Here is a 22679-nt window from a genome sequence, read left to right on the forward strand (position 1 = left end):
GCGCACAACGCCTCGCAGCGCAAGCATCCCGTAGAATAGGGATGCTTGGTTGAAGTGGTTAATGTAAAAATCACAAAGATTTGGCGGACCCCCTGTTGTAACTCTGAGGACCCCCTAGGGGTCCCGGACCCCCTGTTGAAGACCTCTGCAGTACAGCATAGATCTGCTACTTTTGCAAAAAATAAATATCCTGAAAAGTAACAGTTTTGGACATATGAGGGGGGGCGGGGGGGGCATTAGCCAAAAAATATATAATCTCTTCACTATTTTTGGCGAAGAGGTTTGGTGTAGTGGTGTGGAAAAAAGCTGTCAGAGTACAGAGTCAACTCAGGTCCAGTGCACTGTTAGGTTCCAGATAATTCAGATCAAAAGGAGCAGATTGAAGATCTGCTACTTTTGATGCTTTTGTGTGACGCTGTAGTTTGATAAAGTAGGGCGTTAATTTACAAAAAAAAAACACAAAAAGATGGAGATAAAAGGTTTCTGCCCCACAGCAACGATAATATATTAACATAGTTGTTGATCCAGCCCCCCCTAGTTTCAGCGTCTTTCTGTGTAGCCACTGTGTTAACCAGAAATAACCTTTGGCCAAGTGGTTAGAGAGTGCCGTCCCAGAACCCAAATTAAATTACACAAGAAAAGCCGCTTCTTCTTTTTTTTTTATGTAAACAGACATGTCTGAGGAATATGTCCAACACGAGGGCGTTTATCTTAGTAATCTGAAAGAAATGTCGGTCAGGCTTTTATCAGCTCACACTCTGTGCAACTCGGTGGATTCCTGTCTTCCTGCCTCTATGAACAAAAAAAAAACCCTGTCTTACTGGAACCGATAGACGAGTACATATCGTCACTGTCAGGCAGGAAAACGTATAAACCAGGGGTCTTCAACGTTTTCAGGCCAAGGAACCCCTTGGCTGAGAGAGAGAGAAAGCAGGGACCCCCCATTATATATTGTATAAAGTATTTTTTATTTTCATAGATTTCCTAGGCAGCTTCATAGACTTGTTTCACAGCACTATCATGTTGGATTCATGTTAATGTGTATTTCCAGACATTTAACCATGCTCTAAAAACAATACTTAGTAAACCTGACCTTTCACTCTGTACTTTCTGTACTTTCACTCTTTTTTCCCCCTATACCGAACCACTTCGGTATAGGGGATCCAAAATAGCAGATCTACAAGCGCACAACGCCTCGCAGCGCGAGGCGTTGTGTGCTTGTAGATCTGCTATTTTTGGCTAAAGTTCTCCTCAGAATAGGGATGCTTGGTTGAAGTGGTTAATGTAAAAATCACAAAGATTTGGCGGACCCCCTGTAGTAACTCTGAGGACCCCCTAGGGGTCCCGGACCCCCTGTTGAAGACCTCTGGTATAAACTATGTTCATAATGTATTATCCCATTCAACCCTGGGAACGCATCTACAAATGTCTTCTAAATCCTAACAGTTTTCTGAAAAAAACGTATGTCGCTATATCAGTCAACTTTTTCATGTCAAGGACCCCCAAAATGATATGTATTTGGCCGCGGACCTCCATATCAAAATATTTAGTTCCAGGCACCGCCAGAAGCAAAGATTTGAGTTACCAATGTTAGTTTTAAAACATGTATATTCAAAGATCTGCTAAAACTTTCACGATTTAAAAAAAAAAAAAAAAAAAAAGCCAAAGTATAAAATAATGGTTATTGCTAAAAATCTAAAATGACACAGATGCGCTCCCGGATTGAATGGGTTATAGCAGGGGTCTTCAACAGGGGGTCCGGGACCCCTATGGGGTCCTTAGAGCTACTATAGGGGGTCCGCCAAATTTTTGTGTGATTTTTTACATTAACCACTTGAACCCTAGAATTCCTTTTCAGAGGGGAACATTAGACGAAAATAGCAGATCGGCTATTTTTGGCAAAGAGGCTATAGGTGTAGAGGGAAAAAAGAGCAGACTAAGTAATTTAAAAAAAAACTAATCTGAAACACAATTTTATACAATATAGAGTAGGGGGTCCCTGCTTCATCTCTCTCTCTCAGCTAGGGGGTCCTTGGCCTGAAAACGTTGAAGACCCCTGGGTTATAGACATGGGATGCATAGCAAGTGTTACCAGAAGGGGAGAGCTTTTTAAAAAAAACATATTTATTCAGTCAGTCATATAACTGCCCACGTTTTGGGTCCATTAGCTTTTCTTTTGTGAATATGGATTGTTCCGGAATGAAGACAGTTTGTTGTGAGTAGGAATTGAAAAAAAAAATCCCCAAAAGGTAGCACAGATGTGAGTACTTTGTCCTCCATTGATTGGACATTTTGGATGTGCTGCCTTTTTGGGGATCTTTTCAATTCCTACTTTTCATAATATTATGTATCCTGGATTTTGGGTCTATAGCACTCCACTAAGAAAGCCCTTTGTTGACGCGCGATCCCTCTTTTTCTTATTTAGTTTGTTGTGAGTGTACTCTGTACACTCTGTCCATCGGTATAGAGAGCAGGCAGAGCTTGAGAATAATGAGATGTCACAATGAACCATCCTGATCATCCTGACATCCGGACCACGCTGACCTGTCAGGATGGTCCGTGTGTGTGTCAAGTTCACCGTAGCATCTGCTACAACTTGTTGTCCGGATCTCCAGTTAATCAAACTCATCTATTTAATCAATTATGAAAAACAAATTTGCACAACAACACCGTTGTACGACAAAGTGTAAAGCAGGGCTTAAGCGGTTGATCAGAGTTAATCGATTTTGTCGATTATTCAAAAAATATATCGTCTCCAAAACTGTTACTTTTCAGGGTTCAAATGAAAAAAAAAAACAGCAACAGTAGCAGATCCACAAGCTTTGCGCCGCCTTTCGAGCTTTTGCAGATCTGCTAATGTTGAATATGCTAATGTATAAAATATGGATAAAGGGGTTAAAATGATTGTGACGCTTTATTAAAATCCATTAAGACCTGAAGCTGATTCTACAAATGTCTTCTAATCCAAACAGTTTTCTGAAAAAAAACTATGTTTCTATATCAGTGGTGCTCTAACTTTTTCATGTCAAGGACCCCCAAAATTATATGTATTTGCCCGCCGACCCCCATCAAAATATTTTGTTCTAGGGACCCCCAGAAGCAAAGATTTGAGTTAAAAATGTTCGCTTTAAAACAATATATATATTCAAAGATTTGCACACATTTTCACGATTTTTCAAAAATAGCAGATCTACTATCTCGTTTGAGCTTGTAGATCTGCTATTTTTGCGTTCCAGGTCTTAATGGGTTAACACATTTTGCTGGGGACCCCCTGGTACCACCACCCACTTTGAGAACCAATGCTCTAATAAGTGTCCCTCTCACTGTCCGTTCCTCCAACAGGACAGCACAACTACCTGTGTGCAGGGAGGAACGACTGCATCATCGACAAGATCCGCAGGAAGAACTGCCCGGCGTGCCGCTTCCGCAAGTGTCTGCAGGCCGGCATGAACCTGGAAGGTAAACCCCTGATGATGATGACACACCAAAAATAGCAGATATACAAGCTCATAGCGCGGCACTCGGTGCCGCTCTATGAGCTTGTATATCTGCTATTTTTTGCATGAGCCCCCCGTGTCCCCCATGTTTGTCTCATCTGCTACTTTTGTTATTTTTGAATTTTAGACATGATTATGAGTTTCCAGCTGACAGAGACGATAAAAAAAGATTTACGGTGGGGGTTTCCCATGTCAAGAACCCTCAAATTAACGTGTATTTGCACTACATGATGGCGTCGTAATGGCTGATTTTACACTTGGTTGCGTGCTGAAAATAGCCGATCTACAAGCTCACAACCAATGTGATCTGCTATTTTCAGAGCATAACACCCTAGCGCAAACAACCATAAAATAACTTAACTTAAGCTAAAAAGCATTATTTTACACTTAACTTAGTTCTACTGGATCTCTTCTCCACTAGTCCTTCACTGTTTACGAAATTGTCAATACATTTAGTCTTAGTTTTAGTCGTCATGGCTTTTTTTAAATGTATTTATTTTTTTAGTTTTCGTCAGTGAAAATAGGTAGTCGACGAACTTTTTTCGTCGTAGTTTTAGTCGAAAAAAATCAACACTGGCTAGGATGCAACATCAAGTATAACAAGCAGGGATGGCAGCGTTCAGCAGTCTGTCTGTCTGTCTCAAGGTTGAGCCCCTTAGGCTGCAGGCAATCACGTTCGCTGATCCAGTACCGTCCTCTGTATGGCCATGTTTCTTCTTGTTGCTATGGGGACCGCGGGGGGTAATGAAAAAAAAAAAAAGATAACAATAACACATGGGCTGTGGCCTCTCTGACAAGTGACTCAGTGCAGTCTTGTCTCCATATATCGTCTCTGTCGGGTGGAAAACCTCATACGTCCAAAAACTGTTACTTTTCAGGATTCAAATTAGGGATGCAAATTTTCGATGAATTCATTAATGACAAAAATGACAAAACGACAACATTAAAGCAACAGGGGAAACAATAAAACAGTCCATCACAAAACAAAAAACGAACCCAAATACAACTACTCGCACACGTGTACACACACACATGCACATAGTGTCATTTTGATCTCACCTTAGCTCCACCCTTTTAAGTAACAGATTCATTCAGGAATAACCGGGAAAGTAATTCTATCTGTGTAAACCAAGAAGGGATCCCATATATCGTTATCAACTATAAATTCATTAATTTGATAACCTTATCGAACCTTATCGAAAGTAAGGTCGATTAATTGATAAGCACCGTTTTTTAGGACCAAAAGGAAAATTCTTGTCCGAGACTGAAAATGTGTGCAGAAACATAATTGCCTCGAGCCTCAACGAGCATCAGCTGGACACAGACACACACACCTCCCCTCTGCAGTGCGGTATTGATACTTTAACTCAAGTAAACAAAATGTGAGGACAGCAGTGGTGTCATTTTCTAGTGAACTGCCTCTGGGTGCACCTACTGTACCATGTTTCGTTTGCATAATAATCACACAAAGTGGGTTTGTGTGATTTTTGGGGACGTCAATTTGTGTGTCACATAAACAAACAAAGAAACATGTGGTTGTTGCCGGGGCGCTGGGCGCTGTTGACCTGGTGTAAGCAGCAGGTGGCCCACGCAAATCACGCCTCTGATTGACAGAATTTGAATCCGCAGCGCACGGATGGATGGCCAATGACACGGTCCCCTTGGCGCACCTCTCCTCCCACATCCGCCAGACGGCAGAATTCCAAAATGCGCACAGACAAGGAGATTTTCTATTCTGATCAATCCGTGGCCCTATAGCAGTGGTTCTCAAACTTTTTCATGTCAAGGACCCCTAAAATATGTATTTGGCCGCAAAAGTAGCAGATCTTTTGTTTTTGTCACATTCCTAAGCCAATAATTTGATTTGAATAATTTGACGGCAGCGGTTCCGGTAGGAGACACAAAGAGTCTCGTTTGTGTCTCCTACTGGAACCGCTGCCGGTCATAAAAATGTATTGGCTTAGGAATGCGACAAAAAAAAACATATCCATGAATTCAAGCCTCCATGGGGTGACTAATCGATAGAAAGAAAGTCATTTTGGGGGTGAACTATCCCTTTAATATAAAACTGTTATGAAGGGGTAGGATATGATAAGTATTAGCTTCTTCCTGCTCCTTTTGGAACACATTTATGATTTATTGTTCATTGAGACAGTTGGATTTGTTTTTAATTTTGTATTTCTTTTATTGTTTTATGGGAACCTTTTTTATTGTATGGTGTTCGAAACCAATAAAAAGAAAGAAAGAAAGAATAGGCTCGTAGCCAGAAAGTCTCAAGTTCAACGATGTGAATAGAAAGAGAGAGAGAGAGAGAGAGAGAGAGAGAGAGAGAGAGAGAGAGAGGTTAGCTCTCACCTCACACCTCACTGCTGTTTGTTTACTGAAGCTCTCTGGCTGTTTATTGGATTTGATTATATTCTTTTATGTCCTCCTGACATGAAATTGCAATGATTAGTTTGTACAAATCAGCGTGCTGAGTGAGGACAAGAAAAGCAGTGTGTGTGTGTGTGTGTGTGTGTGTGTGTGTGTGTGTGTGTGTGTGTGTGTGTGTGTGTGTGTGTGTGTGTGTGTGTGTGTGTGTGTGTGTGTGTGTGTGTGTGTGTGTGTGTGTGTGTGTGTGTGTGTGTGTGTGTGTGTGTGTGTGACTATACTTGTGAGGTTCAAATGTCCCCACAAGTATAGTAGAATTTGATGAACAGACATTGTGGGGACCCATTTTATTGGTCTTCACAAGAGAGATGGTTATTTTATGGTTTAAAAAAAAAAAGATTTGGTGAGATAGTTTTACAATTAGATTCAAGTTGGGGGTAGTGTTAGGATTAGGCATTTAGAGGTTAGATTTAGGGGTTAGGGCTGGAGACTTCCCCCGCCTTCCCCCTTATCCCTAAACTTTCTTGCCATTTTTCACTATTTTGAAAAACATTTTTTGGCGATATGTAGATCTGCTGTTTTCGGCTTTAGGGTTAGGGTTAACAATTTTTTTTTTTTTAAATGCCGTTAATAATATTGCCATAAACTTTTAATGCCCTCACAAGTATAGTAACTGTGTGTGTGTGTGTGTGTGTGTGTGTGTGTGTGTGTGTGTGTGTGTGTGTGTGTGTGTGTGTGTGTGTGTGTGTGTGTGTGTGTGTGTGAGTGTGTGAGAGAGGTTTGATAGACGTCAGTGCATCAGCAGACAACCTCACCTAGACTCCCACCAGAAAAGCTCTTAGTTGCCATAGAGACTGCGGCAGAGGGAATTAAGAGAGAGAGAGAGAGAGAGTGTGTATGGGGAAAATATATTTTTTTCCAACTCCCTACAGGTTTTTTCTTCTTTCTTTTTTTTGTTCAAAAGATCCCGAGAAAATCCATACATTATATGACAAAACTGTTTGTGCTGTCGATGCACTATGTGCTGTTGAAAAGAACAAGAAAATATGCTGTTAGTCAACTAACAAAGCCTGAAGTCTTTGTAAGATGACAGGGCTTGATGTAAAAGTCAACACCCTCTTATCTATGGCTTAGCTAACAGTGGTTCTCAAAGTGGGGCTCAGGGAGCTACCAGCAAAATTTGCCTACTTTGTCCCTACTCGGGAACGATGCAAGTTGGGAAGGCATCCCCCCCCCCCTCAGTTATGCAATACCTGTTGTACCCATTGTCAACGTACCCGTCTTACCCGTCTGTCTGTGTCCCTTTTATGCCCATATTTGGGAGACCGTGTCTGCCTGTCTGTTTAGCCGTTTAGCTAATTGCTCTGACAGAGTTGCGCAGGATAGTTCTTAGTTCATAGTTGAGAAGATATACGCATTCACATCGAAACTTAAAGGGATAGTTCACCCCATGGAGACTTGAATTCATGATTTTGGTTTTTTTTTTCTCGCATTCCTAATTCAATAATTTGATGACGAGCAGACCGGTAAGCAGCGGTTCCGGTAGGATAAAACAAAGGAGACTCTTTGTGTCTCCTACCGGAACCGCTGCAGGTCATCAAATTATTGTCTTAGGAATGCGACAAAAACTGAAAAATATCCATGAATTCAAGTCTCCATGGGGTGACTAATTTTTTAATAACTTACTGTACCGTGGGTGCCAGCATTCTCCCCATTGACTGCGCTTTGCTGTTTAAAGCTCTGGACTCCACGACGAGCAAATCCACGTAAAAAAAGCATGCATTCATGTAGCGCGATGACCCTGGCTACATCCTGGAAGAATAACATTTCACTCGCGAGTTACAACGGGGGGGGGGGATCGCGCATCGTGCATGACCGGTTTTCCCCACCGGAAACAGATTCGGAGATACAGACGTTTTAAAGAAGGAAATAGACAAGAAGCGGATGGGGAGCCATGTTTTTTTCTCCGGTGATCCATCTGGCCTATCCTTCTCAGGATCACAATGGGTACTCCCAGAGCTGCTCTAGCCCCTCCCGTGTGGAAAAAAACGAAAAAAACGAAAAAGACACCAAAACCGTTTCGGTTTTGGCACTCCGAGTAACTTTTTGCACCTTTTGCAAAACCGTTTATATACGGTTTTGGCACCCCATGTGTTAATATAGTGTTTGAGGATGTTTTTAAAAGAATGAATGAACATGAAGTCCTGCCACCAGAAATGAACAGATATTAGAATTATTTTTATTGTTATAAATCTCTCTCTCTCTCTCTCACACACAGCGAGGAAAAACAAGAAGCTGATCAAACTGAAGGTGCAGCAGTCCACCACCTCGCCCGGGGAGGCCCCGGGCGGCAGTGCCGTTGGCGGTGGTGGTTCCGCCGGCGTCGCCAACGCCAACAACATGGTGCTGCCCGTCATCCCCAAGTCCATGCCCCAGCTGGTGCCCACCATGCTGTCCCTGCTCAAGGCCATCGAGCCGGAGATCATCTACTCGGGCTACGACAGCACGCTGCCCGACACATCCACCCGACTCATGACCACGCTCAACAGGCTGGGCGGACAGCAGGTCATCTCGGCCGTCAAGTGGGCCAAGTCACTGCCAGGTAACCCAACCCACCAGTGGTGTGAAGTAACTAAGTACATTTACTCAAAGTACTGTAGCTGAGTATGTGATTTTGAGGCATTTTTTACTTTACTTGAGTGTTTCCGATTTTCAGTGCTTTTACTTCTACTCCGCTACATCTCAGAGGCAAATATTGTACTTTTACTCCACTATGATTATTTGAAAACTTTAGTTACTAGTTACTTTTTGATTATTATTACAAAATATACATTAACCACTTCAGCCCTATATACATTTAAGCCATTTGAAAATAGCCGATCTACAAGCTCACAATGTGTCGCGATGCGACGCATTGTGAGCTTGTAGATCTGCTATTTTCAAAATACTTTTTATACATTTTTCACATTTGAAAACTTGTGAAATGAAACATTCTGCATAATGAGTACTTTCTACTTTTGGTACTTTAAGTACATTTTGATACCAATACTTTTGTACTTTTACTCAAGTAAATTTGGAATTTGTAATAACAGTTTTGGACATATGAGGTTTCCGCCCGACAGAGACCATATACTGTACATCTCAGTACAAAAATTGTGAAAATAGCTGATCAACATGCTTACTGTGAGCTGGTAGGCCTGCTATTTTAACTTATTGTTTTCTTTTTTTATAATCGTTCATGAATAGTAATCAAGGACATTTTTTCGCCCAGCCCTACCCAGTGGTAACATCACCACTGGGTATTTAAATGTTTTTTTATATTACCTGCATATTATTTGCGTCCTGAGTTCTAATGTAGCATGAGACCCAATGTCACACATGCACAGAATTAAGGAGGAGCTGGCAGAAAATGCCCCCTCAATATCTTCTGCTGAAATAATTATAATTTCAGAGGCAACTCTTGGTAAAATAGCATACTTGTTTTTTGTGTTTATACACTGATTACTTTATATTAACCCATTAAGACCGGGAACGCATCCGTGTCATTTTAGATTTCTTTGGCTATTCAAAAATAGCAGATTTACAAGGTCATAGCTATGAGCTTGTAGATCTGCTATTTTCGAAAAATCGTGAACATTTTTGCAAATCTTTGAATATATATTTTTTTAAATATTTACCTTGAATATTTGGTCCCTGGAACAAAATATTTTTGAGATATTTTTATGTTTTATATTTTTTCAAAAAACGTTTAGGATTTAGACATTTTTTTAGAATCAGCCTCAGGTCTTAATGGGTTAAGTACCCATCGAATGTTCTACCGTCGACCCCGAAGTTTAGACCAAAGTACACAAATGTGCCACGCCAACATTAACACGGTAGGACAGGGACGGCAAGTCCAACATTTTATTAGATTTTATTGAAGTCTCCCTGGGATGGCGGTGGTGTGGGTTGGATTGAATTTGACCTGTTCAACCGTAGCTATGTTCTAATCTTGAGAAAGGAGGCACATGATGTGGTTAATCACCCCAAGTATTCCATGGGAGCCGCGGTGCCCCTGATGTACTGTAGCCTCCAACTGGGACAAAAACCACCAGGTTTATAGTAGCCTGTCATGGAGGCCAACATGTCCCCTTCATGCAAAGGTTCTGCAGTTCCACCCCTGAGAGAAGGTTGTTAGTTGTACCTAGTTGTACCCCTTAGAGAAGGTTGTTACTTGTACCTAGTTGTACCCCTGAGAGAAGGCTGTTACTTTTACCTAGTTGTACCCCTTAGAGAAGGTTGTTACTTGTACCTAGTTGTACCCCTGAGAGAAGGCTGTTAGTTGTACCTAGTTGTACCCCTGAGAGAAGGCTGTTACTTGTACCTAGTTGTACCCCTGAGAGAAGGCTGTTACTTTTACCTAGTTGTACCCTTTAGAGAAGGTTGTTACTTGTACCTAGTTGTACCCCTGAGAGAAGGCTGTTACTTGTACCTAGTTGTACCCCTGAGAGAAGGATGTTACTTGTACCTAGTTGTACCCCTGAGAGAAGGCTGTTACTTTTACCTAGTTGTACCCCTTAGAGAAGGTTGTTACTTGTACCTAGTTGTACCCCTGAGAGAAGGCTGTTAGTTGTACCTAATTGTACCCCTGAATGAAGGTTGTTACTGTAGTTGTACCCCTGAGAGAAGGCTGTTAGTTGTACCTAGTTGTACCCCTGAGAGAAGGCTGTTAGTTGTACCTAGTTGTACCCCTGAGAGAAGGCTGTTAGTTGTACCTAGTTGTACCCCTGAGAGAAGGCTGTTAGTTGTACCTAGTTGTACCCCTGAGAGAAGGCTGTTAGTTGTACCTAGTTGTACCCCTGAGAGAAGGTTGTTAGTTGTACCTAGTTGTACCCCTGAGAGAAGGCTGTTAGTTGTACCTAGTTGTACCCCTGAGAGAAGGTTGTTAGTTGTACCTAGTTGTACCCCTGAGAGAAGGTTGTTAGTTGTACCTAGTTTTACCCCTGAGAGAAGGTTGTTAGTTGTACCTAGTTTTACCCCTGAGAGAAGGTTGTTAGTTGTACCTAGTTGTACCCCTGAGAGAAGGCTGTTAGTTGTACCTATAGTTGTACCCCTGAGAGAAGGTTGATAGTTGTACCTGTCAATAGCTCATATACAACATATCCTTGGTCCAAGCGAGACCCTAAATATCCCTTGATACTTTATTTTTAATCCCTGTGTGTTACTACCTGTTTACTGTTTATTTTTAATGTAATTTATTACTCTTAGTTGTATCAATGTTTCTGTGTCTGTCCTGTTTCATAACTGTGGTACTGCCATGACAGATTCATTTCCCCCATGTGATCAATAAAGGTCTATCTAGTCTATCTAGCTAGCCACCCGACAGCAAGTGATATCAGGCTTGAGTGATGAAAGCTATGACATTGGGTTGCTAGTCTGACCCCCACAATCCTGTGTGTGTGTGTGTGTGTGTGTGTGTGTGTGTGTGTGTGTGTGTGTGTGTGTGTGTGTGTGTGTGTGTGTGTGTGTGTGTGTGTGTGTGTGTGTGTGTGTGTGTGTGTGTGTGTGTGTGTGTGTGTGTGTGACCGCTTAGTGTCGGGGCCAGAGTGTTGGTGCTGTGTTAGTGTGTGTGTGTGAGTGTGGTCCTGAGTGTCTGGCAGGCCGCCCAGAAAGCAGGGAAGGAATGCTGTCTTACATAACTCTAAACCTCGTGGGTTTGAAGACTAAATACCTGAGGGGGATTTTTTTTTTTTTACTCTACTGTACTTCCTCTTTTGAAGTCTCAAACCAAACCAAACATAACATTAGAACACAATTAAAATCCAGTTTGGAACGTTTACTTTACGAGATTCTCTCTCTCTCTCTCTCTCTCTCTCTCTCTCTCTCTCTCTCTCTCTCTCTCTCGCAACACTACTGTAAGGCTTTGACATGGCTTTGAGGTCAAGCTATCTGTGTTTATGCCTCCACTATATATATTATCGTCGGGCGGAAACCTCATAATGTCTGAAAGTGTTGCTTTTCAGGATTCAAATTCAAAAGTGGCAAAAATAGCAGATCTACAAGCTCAAAACGCGTCGCATGGCGACGCGTTTTGAGCTTGTAGATCTGCTATTTTTGCTACTTTTGTCTGACACTGTAGGACAGGGGTCTTCAACGTTTTCAGGCCAAGGACCCCCTAGCTGAGAGAGAGATGAAGCAGGGACCCCCTTTATATTGTATAAAATTGTGTTTCAGATTGAAAGAAAAAAAGATTTCCCTGGTATGCTTTTTTCCTTCTACACCTATACCTCTTTGCATCGTTGTGAGCTTGTAGATCTGCTATTTTTAGCTAAAGTTCTCCTCAGAAAAGGGATGCTAGGGTTCAAGTGGTTAAGGTAAAATAAAAAAATAAAAAATCACACCCAGTGTGAAGTGGGCGGTGTGGTCATCACAGACCCATGACTCACTTAAAAAAAAACATAAATGTGTTTTTTTTAAGTGCATAAAAATGTATAGGACTATGCACATGTGTCATGCGCTAGCCAATCACAGTGCAGCAAGTGGTCATCACAGTGATGGAAGCTCACTTAAAGAAAAGTATAGATTTGCATTGAATGTGTAGGGGTTAGGGGTGTACAATGGGTGGCCAATCACAGTGCAGGGTTAGGGGGGTACAATGGGTGGCCAATCACAGTGCAGCAAATGTCAATGTCCCAACCTCACATATAGGGGGCGGTTACACCGCCCATAAATCTTTCTAAGTGTCCAGGGCCCTCGAGGAGGTGGGCGCCTGCCTTCTTGCCTCCGGGAATTTTCTTGCAGGTGCCTGGAAGGCCCACCTGTGCCATCGGATAGTTATGCCCAGGACAGAGGCCTCTTCCTGGGGTAGCGATGGGTTCAGCAAGGCCTAAAATCATGGTTCTCAAAAAAGTTGAGATTTTTGGCCGGGGGTCCTCCAGGGGGTCCCCGGGCACTTCTGGAGCCCATGCAGACACTTAGAAACATTTTAGATTTTTTTGGGAGAACCATGATTTTGGCCCTCGCTGAACCCATTGCTACCCCAGGAAGAGGCCTCGTCCTGGGGTAGCGATGGCTCAGCGAGACCCAAAATCATGGTTCTCAAAAAAGTTGAGATTTTTGGCCGGGGGTCCTCCAGGGGGTCCCCGGGGACCTCTGGAGCCCATGCAGACACTTAGAAGCATTTTCGATTTTGTTTGGAGAACCATGATTTTCGCCCTCGCTGAACCCATCGCTACCCCAGGAAGAGGCCTCGTCCTGGGGTAGCGATGGTTCAGCGAGGCCCAAAATCCTGGTTCTCAAAAAAGTTGAGATTTTTGGCTGGGGGTCCTCCAGGGGGTCCCCGGGGACCTCTGGAGCCCATGCAGACACTTAGAAGCATTTTAGATTTTTTTTGGAGAACCATGATTTTCGCCCTCGCTGAACCCATCGCTACCCCAGGAAGAGGCCTCGTCCTGGGGTAGCGATGGTTCAGCGAGGCCCAAAATCCTGGTTCTCAAAAAAAAATCAAAACATTTTCTAAGTGTCCAGGGCCCTCGAGGAGGTGGGGGCCTGCCTTCCTGCCTCCGGGAATTTTCTTGCAGGTGCCTGGAAGGCCCACCTGTGCCATCGGATAGTTATGCCCAGGACAGAGGCCTCTTCCTGGGGTAGCGATGGGTTCAGCGAGGCCCAAAATCATGGTTCTCAAAAAAGTTGAGATTTTTGGCCGGGGGTCCTCCTGGGGGTCCCCGGGGACCTCTGGAGCCCATGCAGACACTTAGAAGCATTTTAGATTTTTTTTGGAGAACCATGATTTTCGCTGAACCCATCGCTACCCCAGGAAGAGGCCTTATCCTGGGGTAGCGATGGTTCAGCGAGACCCAAAATCCTGGTTCTCAAAAAAGCTGAGATTTTCGGCCGGGGGTCCTCCAGGGGGGCTCTGGAGCCCATGCAGACACTTAGTTTTGGCCCTCGCTGAACCCATCGCTACCCCAGGAAGAGGCCTCGTCCTGGGGTAGCGATGGTTCAGCGAGGACCAAAATCCTGGTTCTAAAAAAAAAAAATCACACCCAGTGTGAAGTGGGCGGTGTGTGGTCATCACAACATGACTCACTTTAAAACAAGGATAGATGACTTTTTTTAAAGTCCATACTGCTATTCATAGGGCTGCACATATGTCATGTGTTTCGCTAGCCAATCACAGTCCTGAATTTGCAAAGTTAGCCAATCACATTACAGTTAGTGGTGATGACACTAGCTGTAATGTGATTGGCTGATATGAAAAAAGTATCGATTTGCATTAACAATGGAAGGGTTAGGGGGTACACAAATGTTTTGGTCGGTGTCCAAAACTCACTTATAGGGGGCGGCTACACCGCCCCAAAAATCACACCCAGTGTGAAGTGGGCGGTGTGTGGTCATCACAACATGACTCACTTTAAAAAAAGGATAAATACCTTTTTTTAAAGTCCATACTGCTATTCATAGGGCTGCACATGTGTCATGTGTTTCGCTAGCCAATCACAGTCCTGCATTTGCAAAGTCAGCCAATCACATTACAGTTAGTGATGATGACACTAGCTGCAATGTGATTGGCTGATATGAAAAAAGTATCGATTTGCATTAACAATGGAAGGGTTAGGGGGTACACAAATGTTTTGGTCGGTGTCCAAAACTCACTTATAGGGGGCGGCTACTCCGCCCCAAAAATCCTATCACACAAAGATTTGGCGGACCCCCTGTAGTAACTCTGAGGACCCCCTAGGGGTCCCGGACCCCCTGTTGAAGACCCCAGCTGTAGGAGGACAAAGTAGGGAATTAATTTACGAAAAAACATTAAAAAAAAAGTAAAGTTATGGAGACAACAACAACAACTGTATCAGCATAGTAGGCTGGGCTATATTCTGCTGTTCAAACAATACTTGGAGAAAAAAAATCTAAATTATACCCCTCCTAAAATACTACGTTTTGTACACTGTCGTCTATGGAAAATGTATATTTTTGTTCCAAAATGTCACTCTAGCAAGGGTGCAAAAAAAAAAGGCCAACGGTGTTCCACTTGTTATGAATGTTCAGCTAAGGGAATTGAATTGGCGTTCAAAAGCTCTCTTAATCCATTCAAACCTGGGAAGGGAACCCCCATCTGTGTCAATTTAAGATGTCTTTGGCTATTCAAAAATAGCAGATCTACAAGCTCATAGTGCGCCCCCCCCCCCCCGAGTGCCGCGCTATGAGCTTGTATATCTGCTGTTCTTTTTGAAAAATCGTGGGCAAATCTTTGAATATGTATTTTTTTAAAGCGAACATTTTTAACTCAAATCTTTGCCTCTGGGGGATTCTACAAATGTCTTCTAAATCCTAACAGTTAATACAAATAAAAAAAAACGTATGTTGCTATATATGTCAGTGGTTCTCAACCTTTTTCATGTCAAGGACCACCAAAAAAAACTATATGTATTTAGCCACGGACTCCCATCAGAAAATAGTTTGTTCCAGGGACCACCCAGAAGCAAAGATCTACAAGCAGATCTACAAGCTCGTAGTGCGGCACTCGCTCGGCACGCGCTACGAGCTTGTAGATTTTTGAATAGCCAAAGTAATCTAAAGATGACACAGATGCGTTCCCGGTCTTAATGGGTTAACCCTTTAAGACCGGGAACGCATCTGTGTCATTTTAAGATTTCTTTGGCTATATAGAAATAGCAGATCTACAAGCTCAAAGCGCGGCACCGAGTGCCGCGCTATGAGCTTGTAGATCTGCTATTTCTTTTTTAGATTGTGAAAATGTGTGCAAATCTTTAGGTTGAATATATATATACTTTTTTAAAGTGACATTTTTTAACTCAAATCTTTTTACAAATTCACAACAACAAAAAAACTCAAAATTTTACAAATGTCTTGTAAATCCTAACCGTTTTTTTTTTCCTAAAGTTTTTTTTCATAATTTTGTTTTACTTATGTTGCTCATTATTATTATCAATGGTTTTCAAACGTTTTGTGTCAAGGACCCCCAAAATAATATGTATTTGTCCACGGACCCCCTCCCATCTAAAAATATTTTTTTACGATTTTTCAAAAAATGAGCAGATCTACAAGCTCATAACACGGCACTCGGTGCCACGCTATGAGCTTGTATATCTGCTATTTTTGAATAGCCCAAAGAAACCTTGAAATGACACACGTGCGTTTCCTTCCCGGCCTTAAAGGGTTAAGGCATGCACGCCGAGTGCCCCCTAGGTCTGTCATTGTTGGTGCGATTGCTGTGAGTGACTGCTATTCTGCCATTCATATTCATAGAGGATAGCGCAGCACTCACAGGAATGTCCTTCAAGCAGGGCTTTTATGGGCCGTTCTGCGTGTTTATACCAACTGAATACGAGAGTGCCTGAAGGCCGCAGTGGGATGTGTAACTTAAAGGGATAGTTCACCCCCAAAATGACTTTTTTTTTCTCTATCGATTAGTCACCCCATGGAGACTTGAATTCATGGATATTTAAGACAATAATTTGATGACCGGCAGCGGTTTCCGGTAGGAGACTCAGAAGCAAAGGAAACCAAAGTGCTGCTTGTGGTGAGGCAGACTAGGGGAAAAATTACTGAGGCACTCCGTCTGTCTTCACTCCATAAGTGAGTGACTAATCACCCTGACCCTGTGTTTTATACATAGATTGTGCATTACATTTCACCACATTCACACACACACATTCACACACACATTCACATACACATTCACACACACATTCACACACACATTCATACACCGATGGTGGAGGAAATCATGCAAGGCACCAACCTGCTCATCGGGAGCAATTACAGGGGTTCAGCGTCTTGCTCAAGGACACTTTGGCACTAATAACTCTGTATGTGTGTGTGTGTGTGTGTGTGTGTGTGTGTGTGTGTGTGTGTGTGGGTGTGGGTGTGGGTGTGTGTGTGTGTGTGTGTGTGTGTGTGTGTGTGTGTGTGTGTGTGTGTGTGTGTGTGTGTGTGTGTGTGAGACTTCCGAGGACCAAGTATGGTAGAATTTTAAGAAATATACATTGTGAGGACCGTTTTCCTGGTCCTCACAAGACAAAGGTTTTTTTTATAGTTACAAAAAAACATTTTTTAGAGATACGTTTACAATTAGAAAAACATTCAGGTCAGGATTAGACATTTAGGTGTCTCAGAGGTTAGGTTTAGGGATTGGAATTAGAGTTAAACATGATTTATACTTAGTTGTGCGCCAGTGTCATGCACCGAAAAACTGCTGATCTATAAGCTCACAACGCATCGCAGCGCGACGGGTTGTGGGCTTATAGATCTGCTGTTTTTCGGCTTTAGGCTTACGGTTAAAATGGCAATTATTAGTTTTAAATGGCATTCATAACATGGCTGTCCTAAAGTGTTGATGTCCTCACAAGTATAGTAATACAAACGTGTGTGTGTGTGTGTGTGTGTGTGTGTGTGTGTGTGTGTGTCCAGGCTTCCGTAACCTGCACCTGGACGACCAGATGACGTTGCTCCAGTGCTCCTGGCTCTTCCTCATGTCGTTCAGCCTGGGCTGGCGCTCCTATGAGCAGTGTAACGGCAGCATGCTCTGCTTCGCCCCGGACCTCGTCATCAACAAGTACGTATAACTGCACTAACTGTGGTTCTCTAACTTTTTCATGACAAGGGACCCACAAATTGATATGTATTTGGCCGCCGACCCCCCCCCCCCCCCCATCTGAAAAAGGTTTTGTGCCAAGGACCCCCATAAGAGAATATTTGTGTAAAAAAAAGAAATGGCTACATTATTTAACCCATTAAGGCCTGAGTTCGATTCTTAAAATGTTTTCTAAATCCTAGCAGTTTTTTGAAAAAAATGTGAAAAAAAAAAATTCAGGATTTTTCAAAAATAGCAGATCTACAAGCTCGTAGCGCGGCACTCGGTGCCGCGCTATGAGCTTGTATATCTGCTATTTTTCAATAGCTAAATAAATCTTAAAGTGACACAGATGCGTTTTCGACTTTTCACAAAATGTTTCACAAAAATAGCAGATGTAACAAGCTTGCGGTGCAAAAAACAGCAGATCTACAAGCTCACAGCGCGTCACTTCGTGCCGCGCTGTGAGCTTGTAGATCTGCTCTTTTTGAATAGCACTCACACGCACACCTAGTGGACTGCACCTTTCCAACAGAACAGAACGTGATCAACTATCTATGCAAGTGCTCAAAACAGGCGTTATTATTTTAACTGTGGTTTCTCTCTTATGTCTTTCTTCCTTCCTTCCTCCCTCTCCTCCTCCAGAGAGCGCATGAAGCTGCCTTACATGACGGAGCAGTGTGAGCAGATGCTGAAGATCTCCAACGAGTTTGTGCGTCTGCAGGTGTCCTACGACGAGTACCTGTGCATGAAGGTGCTGCTGCTGCTCAGCACAGGTAACTCATGGATTAAAGTTCTCAGTCGCCAAGACTGATTTCAGTCATTTGGATTGCATGGAAGCCTGTCTTGTCATGTCCTCTATGGAAGCATGTTGCGCAGCAAAAATAGCCGATCTACAAGCTCTCAATGTGTCTGCGACACATTGAGAGCTTGTAGAAAGGCTATTTTCGGTTATTTTAAGATTAGAGCATTTGAAGTGGTCAAACTAGCAATATGTTCAGAAGCATCTTCCATAATATCTTAATCGTCTCGGATATTTAATATAAAAGCAACGGTTAAAGCCTGAATATGTGAATTTGTGTTTTTGAACCCGTTGGCAGTATGTAGAACAGCAGGACCAACATTACTAAAGTGTCCTAATTTTACATAGTGTTCATCGTTTAGGAATCGGCGCTAGTGTGTGTGTGTGGGGGGGGGGGGGTCCTTTCACACTGTTTCACAAATCGCACATTAGGTTTTCAGTCGTGAGATAACATTTTGCTTTAATCCAGGTAACTGACTAACTGACTGTTCTATGTGTCTATGTCAGTGGTTCTCAAACATTTTCTTGTCAAGGACCTCCAAAATGATATGTATTTGGCTGCGGACCCCCTCCCCCCATCTCAAAAAATATTTTGCGGCAAGGATTTAAGAAATACCAGATCTACAAGCTACATAGCGCGGCCGAGTGCTTTTATGTTTTACCAGGACCTCCAGTACTGTTCTATCCTGCCAGGACCCCCTAGCACTGCTGGTTTTAATGGCCTTCCAGATCAATGAGGGCGTGAAAATAAAACACATCTGCGAGTTATCTGACCACCAGTTATAGAAGTGATTCATCTCAAGCTCTGTAACTGGTCTCATTGTCAGGTTAAAAGGCCTATCAGCAGTGGTGGAAAGTAACTAAGTACATTTACTTAAGTACTGTACTTAAGTAACATTTTGAGGTATTTGTACTTTACTTGAGTATTTCCAATTTCCAATACTTTTACTTTACTCCACTACATTTCAGAGGCAAATATTGTACTTTTACTCCACTACATTTACTTGTAAACTTTAGTTACTAGTTATTTTTCAGATATACATTATGACATAATGAAACATACATTAACCACTTTAGCCCTATTTTATACATAGGCTATTTGAAAATAGCCGATCTACAAGCTCACAACGCGTCGCATCGCGACGCGTTGTGAGCTTGTAGGTCTGCTATTTTCAAATATTTAGTACTTTTACTTTTGGTACTTTAAGTACATTTTGATGCCAATACTTTTGTACTTTCACTCAAGTACATTTTTTATTCTGGACTTTTACTTGTACCGGAGTAGTTTTATATTGCAGTATTGGTACTTTTACTTAAGTAAAGAATTTGAGTACTTTTTCCACCACTGCAAGGTGATCAGCACGGGTGAGATCAGTATAACGATCTCTGTCGGTTGGAAACCTCCCATGTACTTTTCAGGATTCAAATAGATACATAGCAGAAGTATCAGATCTACGAGCTCAAAACGCGCAGCTTCGGGCCCCGTTTCGAGCTTGTAGATTTGGTACTTTTGATGCTTTTGTGTGACGCTGTAGTGTGATCAGGTAGGGGCGTTAATTTACGGAAAAAAAACACAACAAGTTAGAATACGGAGATATTCGTTGACTAAGACTAAGTGACTAAAAGACTAAGATTTTTAATATTTAGTCGACTAAGACTAGACTAAGACTAAATCATTTCAGATGAATAAAATAGGACTAAAACTAGATGGTTTGTTATTGAAAAGACTAAGACTAAAACTAAATCAGAATTTGCTGTAAAAAATTAACACTGGAGATGAGAGGATTCTGCCCCGGCACCAGCGATAATATGATCTTCTCACCTGGGACGTGCACAGATAGGCTCTAGATGGTGCTAGAGCACCTGCCCTTTGCCCTCTTGAACAGAACTGCCCTTTTGAAAAAAAGAAAAAAAAACGTTTTTTTTCCCCAGTTTACAGCAGGGGTCTTCAACAGGGAGTCCGGGGCCCCTAGGGGGTCCTCAGAGTTACTACAGGGGGTCCACCAAATCTTTATGTGATATGATTTTTCTTTTTACCATAACCACTCGAAACCTAGCATCCCTTTTCTGAGGAGAACTTTAGCCAAAAATAGCCGATCTACAAGCCCACAACGCCTCGCGCTGCGAGGCGTTGTGGGCTTGTAGATCGGCTATTTTTGGCAAAGAGGTACAGGTGCAGAGGGAAAAAAAGAACAGACCAAGTAAACAAAAAAAAGTGTAATTTACTTGAGCACCTGCCCCTCAAAATGTCTGTGCACGCCACTGCTTCTCACAGTGTCCTGTGAGCTTGTACAGTAGAAGATACAGGGCTGTTTTCCGGTGTGGTCCGCTCCTCTGTGAGTCCAGGCCAACCATTGTCTTCATTCCGTGCCACACCTCCCTGCTCTTTTAGCTTTGTACCTCCCTCTTTGTTTGCTTTATTTTTGCATCTGTATTAAGGTTATAATAGTTTGGGATTTTATCATTTTAGTTTAGTTTTAGTTTGTTCTGATTATTATTTTTTTGATTAGTGGAGTAGAAGTAAAAGTACAGAAAATTGGAAATACTCAAGTACAGTACAAATAACCATCAAAATATTTTGTTCCAGGGACCCCCAGAAGCAAAGATTTGAGTTAAAAATGTTCGCTTTAAAAATATATATATTCAAAGATTTGCACGCATTTTCAAAAATAGCAGATCTACAAGCTCGTAGCGCGGCACACATAGCCCAAAGTGTAAAATAATGCTTTTTAGCTCAAATCTAAAAAAGACACAGTTCCAGGTATTAATGGGTAGTAAAAGTAAATGTACTTAGTTACTTTACACCACTGTTCCACACCAACCACTAACCCTAAACTGAGGGAACATAGGGCAGAGGGAACCATGGGCATGACGCCCCATTTGATTTCTTTGGCATTCTACTGTCAAATCAAACTTGTACAGATGTGCCACTTCAAAACTTCACACGTTACTGTTCTTTCCCTGAAAGTGGCCTGAAAATGCATTTTTTCCCCTCCCTTTTCTGCCCTTAAAATGCACTGTTTTGCCCCTGATAAGAAGTTGTCACTACACCCCCCCGTTTTTCCCTTCAACAGACATCCATATACATGAGAACAAAAGAATGTGTGTTGAATAAGGTGTCAGACTCATTATGAGGCGAAAGGTGATTTGACCAGTTGCTCAAATTAATTAGCATCATAAAAGCAGTGATCATCAAAATAATTCAGCATTTTAAATGCCCTTCTTTGTCCCTGTTATTGCCCTGGGAATCCCCTGAAAATGTACTGTCTTGGCGATGGCAGGACATGTGAAGTTTTGAAGTGGCACATCTGTAGGTCCGCTGTTTTTGCTAGGCTACATTGCTATACACTGCATGAGGAGAAATATTAACTGCTCAAAATGAAATTTGACTGAAATTTCAATTCAATTCAATTCAATTTTATTAAAGTGTCCAATCACAACAAGTTGTCTCAAGACATTTTACATGTAAAGCAGAGACTCGACATTGCACCCTGAGAAAGCAATTTTGCAATTGTGGCAACGGAAAACTCCTTAAAGGGTCTACACCATGAATTTTTACTTTTTCTTCATTTTTGTGTGTTGTTGGTCTCCCCCACCTCTCTTCTGTTCCAAAAATTACCCGACTTCGAGCATGCAGGCTTTCATAGGCTATCTGTGTTTTTTATGTAAATTGGTCTGAAAACAGTCTGTCAGATTTGTTATATATAATGGTATAATATAATAATGTTGAGATAATATACAGTATAGTGGTGTAGTACAATATACAGTAGTAGCAATCCACAGTCGTGAGAGGAAGATACATTTGGATCCAGCTACGCAATTACAGCACTTGTTCGCACTGATTTGCTCAATTTGAGATGCTACTTGTTTGTCTCAACACACGGAAATTGCATTTCCGTGTGGTGCAGTCAGTGCTTTTTTATTTTTATAACCTGGGGAGCAATTTACAAGCCAGACGGGCTTGTCAACACCTTTATTACGAAATATGACCATTAAAAAAAAAAAAAAAAAAAAAAAAAAACCCTGTCAAATGAAAAACATCTCTCACTAACTCTGTTATTACAAAAGAATAAATCCCACCAGGGCCTTCTCTCTACATGTTTCCCCTATGTCATCGCCATTGGGGCAGAAACCTTGTATCTCCATATTTCATGTATTTTTTTTCTTCTTTTTTGTAATGAATGCCTTCAGGGACGTGCACAGATAGACTCTAGGTGGTGCTAGAGCACCTGCCCTTTGCCCTCTTGACCAGAAGTGCCCTTTTGAAAAAAGGGCACAGCAGGGTTCTTCAACAGGGGGTCTGGGACCCCTAGGGGGTCCTCAGAGTTACTACAGGGGGTCTGCCAAATCTTTATGTGATATGATTTTTCTTTTTACCATAACCACTCGAAACCTAGCATCCCTTTTCTGAGGAGAACTTTAGCCAAATAGC

The 22679-nt window shown here is 42.2% G+C and overlaps 1 protein-coding gene across 1 annotated transcript in view; it reads left to right on the forward strand.

Moving 5' to 3' along the window:
• The window catches only part of LOC311056651 (glucocorticoid receptor-like), a 134754-nt gene that overhangs the window by 105924 nt on the left and 6151 nt on the right, over positions 1-22679 (forward strand). Inside the window, exons 5-8 of the mRNA XM_084073442.1 lie at positions 3343-3459; positions 8146-8469; positions 17283-17427; positions 18091-18221. Coding sequence (XP_083929568.1) covers positions 3343-3459; positions 8146-8469; positions 17283-17427; positions 18091-18221 — 717 coding nt within the window. The remainder of the gene's footprint in view (positions 1-3342; positions 3460-8145; positions 8470-17282; positions 17428-18090; positions 18222-22679) is intronic.

Source organism: Gymnoscopelus microlampas, assembly GCF_963454915.1.
Source record: "Gymnoscopelus microlampas genome assembly, chromosome: 12".
Classification (NCBI taxonomy): Eukaryota; Metazoa; Chordata; class Actinopteri; order Myctophiformes; family Myctophidae; genus Gymnoscopelus; species Gymnoscopelus microlampas.